Source organism: Oncorhynchus masou, chromosome 15, assembly GCF_036934945.1.
Source record: "Oncorhynchus masou masou isolate Uvic2021 chromosome 15, UVic_Omas_1.1, whole genome shotgun sequence".
NCBI classification, from domain to species: domain Eukaryota; kingdom Metazoa; phylum Chordata; class Actinopteri; order Salmoniformes; family Salmonidae; genus Oncorhynchus; species Oncorhynchus masou.
Genome location: NC_088226.1, coordinates 28041083 through 28052857, shown reverse-complemented (window position 1 = coordinate 28052857; position 11775 = coordinate 28041083). Strand labels below are relative to the sequence as shown.

The 11775-nt window shown below is 41.6% G+C and overlaps 1 protein-coding gene across 1 annotated transcript; it reads left to right on the top strand.

The window, feature by feature from the left end:
* Positions 1–334: 334 nt before the first annotated feature.
* Positions 335–1712, top strand: LOC135555071 (ATP-sensitive inward rectifier potassium channel 12-like). The gene has a single exon (XM_064987442.1). It carries the CDS (start codon positions 335–337, stop codon positions 1634–1636), a length of 1302 nt encoding a protein of 433 aa, XP_064843514.1. The 3' UTR covers positions 1637–1712.
* The last annotated feature ends 10063 nt before the right edge of the window (positions 1713–11775 follow it).

Here is an 11775-nt window from a genome sequence, read left to right as displayed (position 1 = left end):
GCTTCATTTTTATTGAATTGTTGCATATAGAACACACATCAATGTTTTAGATATTTCAATTGTTTCATTTTTTATCATACAAACAGTAGATAATATCAGGATCCTGTGTGTAGTAGACTAACCTCTGGCTTCTCTCGTCTCCTCAGGTCAGGAAGGGTGTGTCTAGGACCCATTTGGCCCACTTGGACAGAGATCTGTTTTGGCAGAAGGGGGGAGCTGCCTGTAGCCATTTCCTGTGATCCCCAGTGCTATTTCCCGCATCTTGACTACCACTCTGTCTGTTGAGTTGGAGCAGCGACTCTCTGGTGCCCCACTAGCTGAGTCTGGCTCGGTTATGAGTGTGGTTGGGGCGCACAGCTACTGCATCGTGTCCTCGGAGGAAGAAGGCCTGCGTCTCGGTGCCATGCCTGCTGTCACAATGGGCAACGGCTTCGGTAACGGCAAGATCCACACGATGCGCCGCAAGTGCCGCAGTCGCTTCGTGAACAAGAACGGCCAGTGCAATGTGCGCTTCTCGCACATGGACGAGAAGTCGCAGCGCTACATGTCAGACATCTTCACCACATGTGTGGACATCCGCTGGCGCTGGATGTTCCTGATGTTCACACTGGTGTTTGTGGTGTCCTGGCTGGCATTCGGCCTGGCCTTCTGGGTCATCGCTTTGCTTCACGGGGATATGGACAACCCGGGTGGTGGAGACGATAACTTCAGCCCCTGCGTCCTGCAGGTCAACAGCTTTGTGGCCGCCTTCCTGTTCTCTGTGGAGACCCAGACCACCATTGGTTATGGCTTCCGCTGCGTGACGGAGGAGTGCCCCTCGGCTGTCTTCATGGTGGTCTTCCAGTCCATCTTCGGCTGCATCATCGACTCCTTCATGATCGGCGCCATCTTGGCCAAGATGGCACGGCCTAAGAAGCGTGCAGAGACGCTGCTTTTCAGCAACAATGCAGTGATCGCCATGCGTGACGGGAAGCTGTGCCTTATGTGGAGGGTGGGCAACTTGAGGAAGAGCCACATGGTGGAGGCCCATGTCCGGGCCCAGCTCATCAAACCTCGCATCACCGAGGAGGGTGAGTACATCCCCCTGGACCAGATCGACATCAACGTAGGGTATGACATGGGCATCGACCGCATCTTCCTGGTCTCCCCGCTCACCATTGTGCACGAGATTGATGAGGAAAGCCCCCTGTTTGGCATCAGCAAGCAGGACCTAGAGTTGTCTGACTTTGAGATAGTGGTGATACTTGAAGGGATGGTGGAAGCCACAGCCATGACAGCGCAAGCTCGCAGCTCCTACCTGTCCTCAGAGATCCTGTGGGGTCACCGCTTTGAGCCTGTCGTCTTTGAGGAGAAGAGCCAGTACAAAGTGGATTACGCTCACTTCCACAAAACCTTTGAGGTGCCATCCACCCCCCAGTGCAGTGCCAAGGACATGGCGGAGATAGAGGACGAGGACAAGGATCCTACGCCCACTGACAACTCTTTCTGCTATGAGAATGAGCTGGCTTTTATCAGCCGGGACGAGGAAGAGGATGAGGAGGGGAAGCAGGATATGGACAGGGTGCCAGAGCTAGAGAGACTGGAGGCCACCGTCGGCCTAGACCAGAGGTCATATCATAGAGAATCAGAGATATGACCTTAGACCTTTGACAATATTTTTCTTGTTACTCAGTTCTAGCGGGTTGTTTTCCATGTGAATACATGCAGAGTAATGCAAGTGCCATATAAAAAACATGACTTGTTAGCATCACGCTACAGCCATAAGGAAAGAGGAAATCACTCTAGTCAGACTAGAAACAGCCAGGAGTGGAGACAGCAGTGCTGCTTCCTCATAGCATGGAATAACAGGAACGTTCATAAAAAGACCCCTCTCTCTTTAGGAAAACTTGAAATATTTTGGTCATGAGATAGTTTGAGGTAGGAGCTTTATATAATGCAATATTAATTGTCTATTAGGAAATAATATCTTAGCTATAAAAAAAATATGTAGATTTTGTAGTAAAGTGTGTGAAGTATTTCCAACAGATCAAGAGGGTATTTTGGGGGATTCTTATAACTGCCCTGTATTGTAGTTTACAGAGTCAGTCAAAGAGGGAGAGTGTGTTGGAAATGGAAACACTGGATACCTACTGATGTTTAGCTAAACATTTTCTATATGCACACCTGTAGTTTTAAAGGTGCTTTCCATAAATACTGCCTGTAGCTAATTAGCTATTTGAAAAATATATGAAACATAACCTTCACATTGGAAAAATACAGTGATTAAATGCATAAATGTGCATTGTGTATTTTGCATTTCTATGCAATTTGAATCACTTAGAAAGTAAACAATTTATATTATGAAAGTAGCTTTTGTTATATTACTGGGAACCTACACTACCGTTCAAAAGTTTGGGGTCACTTAGAAATGTCCTTGTTTTTGAAAGAAAAGCATATTTCTTGTTCTTTAAAATAACAATAATTGATCAGAAATACGGTGTAGTCATTGTTAATGTTGTAAATGACTATTGTAGCTGTAAACGGCAGATTTTTATGGAATATCTACATAGGCACACAGAGGCCCATTACCAGCAACCATCACTCCTGTGTTCCAATGGCACGTTGTGTTACCTAATCCAAGATTATCATTTTAAAAGGCTAATTGATCATTAGAAAACCCTTTTGCTATTATGTTAGCAGAGCTGAAAACTGTTGTTCTGATTAAAGAAGCAATACAACTGGCCTTCTTTAGACTCGTTGAGTATCTGGAGCATCAGCATTTGTGGGTTCAATTACAGGCTCAAAATGGCCAGAAACAAAGTATTTTCTTCTGAAACTCATCAGTCTATTCTTGTTCTGAGAAATGAAGGTTATTCCATGCAAGAAATTGCCAAGAAACTGAAGATCTCGTACAACGCTATGTACTACTCCATTCACAGAACAGTGCAAACTGGCCCTAACCAGAATAGAAAAAGGAGTGGGAGGCCCCGGTGCACAACTGAGCAAGAGGACAAGTACATTAGACTGTCTAGTTTGAGAAACAGACGCCTCACAAGTCCTCAACTGGCAGCTTCATTAAATAGTACCCGCAAAACACCAGTCTCAACTTCAACAGCGAAGAGGCGACTCCAGGATGCTGGCCTTCTAGGCAGAGTTCCTCTGTCCAGTGTCTGTGTTCTTTTGCCCATCTTAATATTATATTTTTATTGACCAGTCTGAGATATGGATTTTTCTTTGCAACTGCCTAGAAGACCAGCATTCCGTGTGAGGCGTCTGTTTCTCAAACTAGGCACTCTAATGTACTTTTCCACTTGCTCAGTTGTGCACCGGGGCCTCGCACTCCTCTTTCTATTCTGGTTAGAGCCAGTTTGCACTGTTCTGTGAAGAGAGTAGTATACAGTGTTGTACAAGATCTTCAGTTTCTTGGCAATTTCTCGCATGGAAATAGCCTTCATTTCTCGGATCAAGAATAGACTGACGAGTTTCAGAAGAAAGTTCTTTGTCTCTGGCCATTTTGAGCCTGTAATCGAACCCACAAAGGCCGATGCTCCAGATACTCAACTAGTCTAAAGAAGGCCATTTGTATTGCTTCTTTAATCAGTTTTCATCTGTGCTAACATAATTGCAAAAGGGCTTTCTAATGATCAGTTAGCCTTTGTAAAATCATAAACTTGGATTAGCTAACACAACGTGCCATTGGAACACATGAGGGATGGTTGATGATAATGGGCCTCTGTATGCCTGTGTAGATATTCCATACAAAATCAGCCATTTCCAGCTACAATAGTCATTTACAAGATTAATAATGTCTACACTGTATTTCCGATCAATTTGATGTTATTTTAATGGACAAAAAATAGCTTTTCTTTCAAAAACAAGAATATTTCTAAGTGACCCCAAACTTTTGAATGGTAGTGTAGATAGAAAACAATAGGTGGGCACAATTCACTATCAAGTGAACAAAACACAATGTTTGCTGTCTAAATCACTCTCGAGCAATTTGTTTGTTTTGAACAGGGAATCGGATTGATTTAGACAGCTCCAGTTATTGCACACAGCTGAACAGCAGACCAGGCAGCAACATTGACAGTTACATGTTAGCTTGCACCAAAATCTAGCACAAATAGAACAAAGCAGTGCATTAAGGGGCTACACTCAGCTACACTTGAAAGTCAAACAAATTAACCCATTAGCCACTACCCAAAAGCTAAAGATAGGCTACTGCTCTTTTGTTAGCCAAAGCTGAATATTAGTCTACATTTCAGCTGATAATACTACAATGTGAGTTGGCTGGATGACTGAGGTTAAAGACAGGATAATATAGAACTGTAGTATTGACCCACTGAAAGACAGTCTTACCAAAAACCTTCAAACATTGGAAATAAGTGAAAAGTGGGAAGAAATGAAGAAGGAAAAAAAGAAGAGAAGAGATTAAAGTTGGCCGGTAAAGTAAATCAATCATCACGTAGATAAAATACGGTACAGTACTAAAAATGGGTATATAATTTGCACAGTTAAGACTCCTTCCAGTCATCACATTGGCTGAGGAGACATCAATCAAGACATGGGCCATGTTAATTAGGCACCAAAAGAGAATAAAACAGACAAACAGGAACCGCAAATGTTCGTTTATCATTGCATATGTTTTGAAACTTTGAGTGCCCTAATGAACACGGCCATGAGTTTGCTTAAAGAAGAGATACCATTGGACATCCATAAACAGACCCAGAGGAGGAAATCGTGAGAAATAGAATAATGGAGAGAGACAAAGGAAGATTACATTAGTGACCTGTTCTCCCACAAGGGCTCTTTGCAGACAGACAGCACTTGGAGAAATGTCTAATTACAGTACGGAGGGGATTATGTAACATCATTTAAATAAATGAAATGTGTTGTAGAAATAGATTACTGACTGCAAAACTTGTCACCACGAAGTAGAAAAACTCTGGGTGGGAAATAGAGTGGATGGATCATGGCTATGTCCCAAATGGTACCTATTCCCTACATCAGGGCTGCCCAACCCTCTTCCTGGAGATCTACCATCCTGTGGATTTTCAGTCCAACCCTAATTTAACACACCTGATTCTACTAATTAGCTGCTCAACAGGACCTTAACTAGCTGAATCAGAACAGCTAAATTAGGGTTGGACTGAAAACCTACAGGTCAGTAGATCTCCAGGAAGAGGGTTTGCCAGCCCTGCCCTACATAGTGCACTACTTTTGACCAGGACCCATTGTACTTATTCCCTACATAGTGCACTACTTTTGACCAGAGCCCTATAGATGTGTAGGGAATAGGATGCCATTTGTGACGCAACCCTTGTTCTTTCTGCTTTTCATATCTGAACTATGCACGTTAGACACAGTTTTATGAAACGACGAGTGAAAACTAATAATAACAAGAAAACAATACCATAGTCACGACATGGGTCATTCGGTTAGGTTCAACACAACAGTAAGTGTACACCAGACAGAATTGGACATGTATCAGTAATACGGTAGTAGATTAGACCCTCTCTTAGGTTAGGTTGTGTTACTACTGTTTTACTTACACCGATTTATGCCACTCCGGTTTTGAACGGGAATCAAGAAGTGTATGGTGGTAGGGACTATACTACAGTGGTTTATGTTCAATTTAAAACTGTATTGTACAGTCCTGTTACCCAGAATTAGCCACGTCTATCAAGGTCCATTCATATAAACATTATTCTCAAGGTGGAGCTTGCTGTTGGCTTTTGAGAGTGTGTATCAGAACCTCTCATGTTGTATCCAATCCAATCAACTGACTCTTGTTATTCAGACCCTGATTGGCTATAGACAGAAGACAGGCCCAAAATAGACCTCCTGATGCTTCTTTTCTTTCAACACTTTCAAGCAACACAAAACTTTGGCTTCAAGCCCGAACTACCCGTCGGCGTCGGGACTCTTCTTCCCAAATGAAACCTAAACCAAAATTGTGTACTGGACTGTGCAGTCAGAGCCAGATACGGCTGGTATTAGTGCATGAGATTGAGCAATACTCGTCCATGTACTGTACTGTATGTGTCAGGTTGCGATATCCGAAATGGCACCCTATTCCGAAATGACACTCTATTCCTTAAATAGTGCACTATAGTGCTCGAGCTCTGGTAAAGTAAATTAAAATAAAGCACTACAGTACATAGGGAATAAGGCGCCATTAAGGACGCACCCTCAGTCCTCCCTACAAACCCAACAGAGTCCCAGGACACTGCTGTATGGGGGATCCACAGACAGGTCAAACGGGTTACGGTTTTCTAGTATATTTTTGTAGAGTACCAGAATTCCTTGTCCCTCCTACTGCACAAAGTAACTCACTTTATAGCCCTATATGACCTATAATAGTTTTGGTGACAATCTTTTATAGAGTAGGCATGAGGGACATAGATGTATTGTATAGAATGGCCATCAACTTTTGAAAAGCAATGTTGGATGGATGCCAGTCAGATGGCTAATGAACTTGGAGGAGTAGAGGTTTGATGAAATATTCAAGTAATTGTCGATTTTTTTCTTTTGTTTCAGCACTTTGTATAATTCACACACTATCTGATCTGTTCAATTGAGCGGCTATATTTCTTTGTTCACAATAATTCACGTGGAATGGAGAGAACAGTATCTATACATTGTAATTCTAAACTAGCTCTCACAGTCTCACGTCAGAATTAGACATTCATCCATTTGATGCTCAAACGTCAAATTTTTAAGTTCTTCCAAACGTCAAATGTTGTACCCAGTGTTTAAGGTACTTAGGCATAACTCCACATAACATAACTCCACATTTGTAAGGTTGGGGTTAAGTTTAGGCATTAACTCCGAAAGCTTAAGGTTAGGCATTAAGTCCGACTGGTTATGGTAAGGGTTAAGGTTTAGGATAGGCTTAAAACAAAAATATCAAAAACAACCTTTGACACCAGAAGCAGACGCCTATGCCTACCCACCATCACTGTCTACATGCCTAAAAGCAAAAGCAAAAGCCACTAGAATAACAGCGCTTACTGTGGCCCCTAGTGGCCAGTTTCCACGTCATATCAGATGTTGGATGTCGAATACTAACTTGTGTCACAGGTGACCTGGCTGGAAAATTCTACAGCATCATATTGCTTTGTCTTCTAGGAAGGTTAATGAAATACATGGCGAGAAAAAATTGTCCGTGCACAACTTTGGGTCCTGGTCAAAAGTAGTGCACTTTGAAGGGAAACGTGCCTTTTGGGACAAAAACATTTACTTGCTGCTACTACTGTACAAGGTGTCATCTCGGGGTAATAATGATGGCAATGGGCGATCATAGAGATGCAAAACCATCATCAACATCTGCTTTATCTACGGCATCATGGGGTAGTGGATGACCATTGATATTTAATGAGACTAATTAACACTTTTAATAACCAATTCCTTATATAGTGCACTACCTATGCCCTGGACAAAATTATTTCACTATGTAAGGAATAGGGTGCCATTTGGGACTTAGACTTAGTTGTCCATGACTCTTAGTAATGCTACCATATGGGTCTGTAGGTAGGACAGTCTGTTTATGTGCAGTGGAAACTTACTTGCTCACTATTTTCACAACACTACTCTATTTTTATATCAATCTTGCTGAGCTGTTTTTTTTCTTAATATCTCTGAATATGCTTGGAGGATGAGGAAAGTGGTTGGGTTAGCTTGATACTTGAGCACAAACTGAAACTGCAAACCTGGGGATGAGGAGAAGGAATTGGGGGGGAAGATACAAACTGAAACTGCATTCAAATCGAGCTCTGAGATTTTAGCACGTCATAACTACTGATCTATAATCTCTAGATCTAGATGTAAAATACCAATAACATAAGCTACCAGATGATACCAACCGGAGAGTTGTGGAGATATAAGAGATGTCCGAGCTGCTTGCTAAGCCTCTGACTTAAGAAAGGAGAAGGGATACTGTAACTGACTCGACGAACCGGTTGAACTTTGACCACAATCGGACGTCTTCCAATGACTGAACGAAACCCGAGATGCTGACTTACACTGACTGGGTTGTTCTTGATACATTTTTCCCCTACCTTTTCATTTATTTCAATGAACATGAATGATGAAAACGTTAATAAATCATTAAAAAAAATCTGATTACAAGACTTAACTACATTTTAAATGTCTATTTTCTCAATGACATTCTCAATGATTTGTGATGTGACTGAAGAGAAAGAAGTGTGGGAGTTAAGAGGACAGAAGAGAAAAGAGGGAAGAGAAGAGAAAAGGAGTGAGACAGAGAGAATAGAAAAGGGAGAAGGAGAGAGAAAAGAAAGAGAGACCGGTGGTATTTATGATTCGCAATTTGTGGTATGGTGTCAGAGACCCCTACACACACAACACACACTTGCATGTGGAGAGGATCCAGAGTTACAGTCTAGATTGATGTGTCAGTCCTTTTAAGGTCCCTTTTAAGGTACAGGACAAATCAACTTTGGGTCAACTTTGGGAAATACATGGAAAGTGTAATCTGCTCTGGGATAAATAGTGTGTGTGTGTGGAACATATTATGTTGTATGTATACTACCATTCAAAAGTTTGGGTCGCCTAGAAATGTCCTTGTTTTTTTAAAGAAAATAATGTTTTTTGTCTATTAAAATAACATAAAATTGATCCGAAATACAGTGTAGACACGGTTAATGTTGTAAATGACTATCGTAGCTGTAAACGGCAGATTCTTTATGGAATATCTACATAGGCATACAGAAGCCCATTATCAGCAACAATCACTCCTGTGTTCCAATTGCACGTTGTGTTAGCTAATTCAAGTTTATCATTTTACAGTTTTTTTCGATTGCTAAACGACAGTGGACACAACTGGAGTCACATGTGCAAAACTCTAACTACAGTCTGCACAGCAGCAGTTCATGTGGACCAAACTCTAGTTCGTTTTTCATTGCTTGAACACAGTTTTCAAAACTCTACACACTTATCCCATGACTTTAACCACAACCTGCACAACACTGTGGATTTACAGCACTTTGTTCAAATGCTAACACACTGCTGTCAACACTGTGAACCACACATTCAAAACGGAATAGATTTCAGCCTTGCGCCTTTCAAACACTGCTGATTGCAATTTCAGCTGAAAGGCTAAGCAGGTGTCTTGTTTTAGACTTGTTAGTGAACACTCACACATATTACAGTATATATAGGTAGAGCTCAGAAAGACTCATTTTAGAAATGGAACAAGGAAGATGGGTTCGTGGAGGGAGAAGGGTGGCAGGGAGAGGGCGGATGCGTGGAGGAAGGCAAAGAAGACAAAGAGCTGTTATTTCAGATGAAATAAGGGCTACACTTATAGACCATGTCGTGAACCATGGTCTCTCATTGAGAGAGGCAGGGTTGAGGGTGCAACCCAATCTGCAAAGAACCACAGTGGCATCTGTAATGCAAATTTTCCACCATACAAACAGGTGAGAGTTACATCCTTACAGTAAATGAAAACATTACAGGAATCTATTTTGTATTGCAATTATAGAATATTTACACAGATATATATTACAGTAAGTTTGACTGTAAAATATATTTTTACAACAGGACCCAAAGGCTGCCCCCAACAGGGGGAAGAGGAAAAATATTTTCAGATGCGCAGGAAAATGCTATTGTTGACATGGTTGTTGTCAACAATGCAATAAAACTGCGGGAGATTCAAGATAGAGTGCTGGCTGATAATGATATATTTGAAAATGTTAATTCTGTCAGCACAACTATTGCTCGAGTCCTAAAGAAACACCAAGTTACAATGAAACAGTTATACACTGTATCATTCGAGAGAAACAGTGAACGGGTAAAAGAGCAAAGATACCAATATGTCCAGGTAAGACGTCTGAGGTTACGTACACAGCTATACAAAATATTTACAGTAAAAAAAAACTAGCATTTCTACAGGAAAACTGTGCACTTACTGTTTTTCAGAGAGTAATGGAGGTGGAAGCACTGGAAAGACCACATTTATTTGTATTTATCGATGAAGCTGGATTTAACCTTGCCAAAACACGGCGCAGAGGAAGGAATGTTATAGGTCAAAGGGCCACTATGGAGGTTCCAGGCCAAAGGGGGGGAAATATCACCATGTGTGCTGTAATGGCCAATGATGGTTTGCTTCTCAACACACCACTCATTGGCCCATACAACACAGAAAGGCTTATAGCTTTCCTAGAACAGCTCTATGCTCAGCTAGTGCCAGCAGAACAGGGGGAGCCAGTAAGAAACCCCCAAGTTGTTGTCATAGTTTGCGATAACGTTGCTTTTCACCACTCTGCAGCTGTCACAGATTGGTTTGCAGCACATCACAGATTTATGGTTTTGTACCTGCCTGCATATTCACCCTTCCTCAACCCAATAGAGGAGTTTTCTCTGCCTGGAGGTGGAAAGTGTTTGGTCACCACCCACATGACCAAATGTCTCTTTTGGAAGCCATGCGTGCCGGATGTGAGGACACGAGTCCAGAGGACTGCCAGGGATGGATAAGGCACTCCAGAAGGTTCTTCCCCAGGTGCATGGCAAGAGAAAACATTAGATGTGATGTTGAAGAAAACCTGTGGCCTGATGCTAGAGAGAGGCAGGATTAGCCCCTCAATTATTTGTTCGAATTACAGTATGTACTTTTAGTTTCTACCTTTTTTTCTCATTACTGTAATTCCGTAAATTACTACAGACTATTGAAGCAAACTGCTAATTTTCATTTACCTTAAAGAATTGTTATGTTCTAAAAAATGTAATAAATCATGTGAAAGAATGTCACTCTTTTCTTTGAAGAAAATATTACTTTGTATGAAGTCACTGAAATTGTTCAAACTGTAAAGATGAAAAGTTTGTATTTTCTGTATTGGTGTTTGATGCTAGTGTTTTTACTCTCAGTGTGTTCTGAGTGACAGTGTGTGTTATCTCAGTGAGGGTTGTGCATCCATCCCACACACAGTGTGCACTGAGCGTGTTTTGAGCCGTGTTAAGAGTTGTGTTGCTTGGAATGAGTTTTGCAGGTGATGTGAACTGTTTAGCTCAGGTGACTGTTGGTAGTGCAGACTGTAGTTAGAGTTTTGCACATGTGACTCCAGTTGTGCCCACTGTCGTTTAGCAATCGAAAAAAACTGTAAAAGGCTAATTGATCATTAGAAAACCCTTTTGCTATTATGTTAGAACAGCTGAAAACTGTTGTCTGTTGAAAACTGTTGATTAAAGAAGCAATGGCCTTCTTTAGACTCGTTGAGTATCTGGAGCATCAGCATTTGTGGGTTCAAAATTATAAACTTGAATTAGGCTCAAAATGTCCCGAAACAAAGTATTTTCTTCTGAAACTCATCAGTCTATTCTTGTTCTGAGAAATGAAGGCTATTCCACGCGCGAAATTGCCAAGAAACTGAAGATCTCATACAACACTGTGTACTACTCCCTTAACAGAACAGTGCAAACTGGCAGAGCAAGAGTACATTAGAGTGTCTAGTTTGAGAAACAGACGCCTCACAAGTTCTCAACTGGCAGCTTCATTAAATAGTACCCGCAAAACACCAGTCTCAACGTCAACAGTGAAGAGGTGACTCCAGGATGCTGGCCATACTTTGTCCATTTTTGTGTGTGTGGCTGGGATTCAATCTGATCTCGGGTTATAGGAATTGCGGTTTTTGAAGGCAATTTCCAATTGAGCTGACATATGCAACATTTACTGTGATTATGATCTCTGCAAAAGCACGAACATTGCCTTCAAAAGCTGAAACTCCTATAACCTGGGATTGAATCCTGGCCTGTGTGTGTATGTGTGTATGTGTG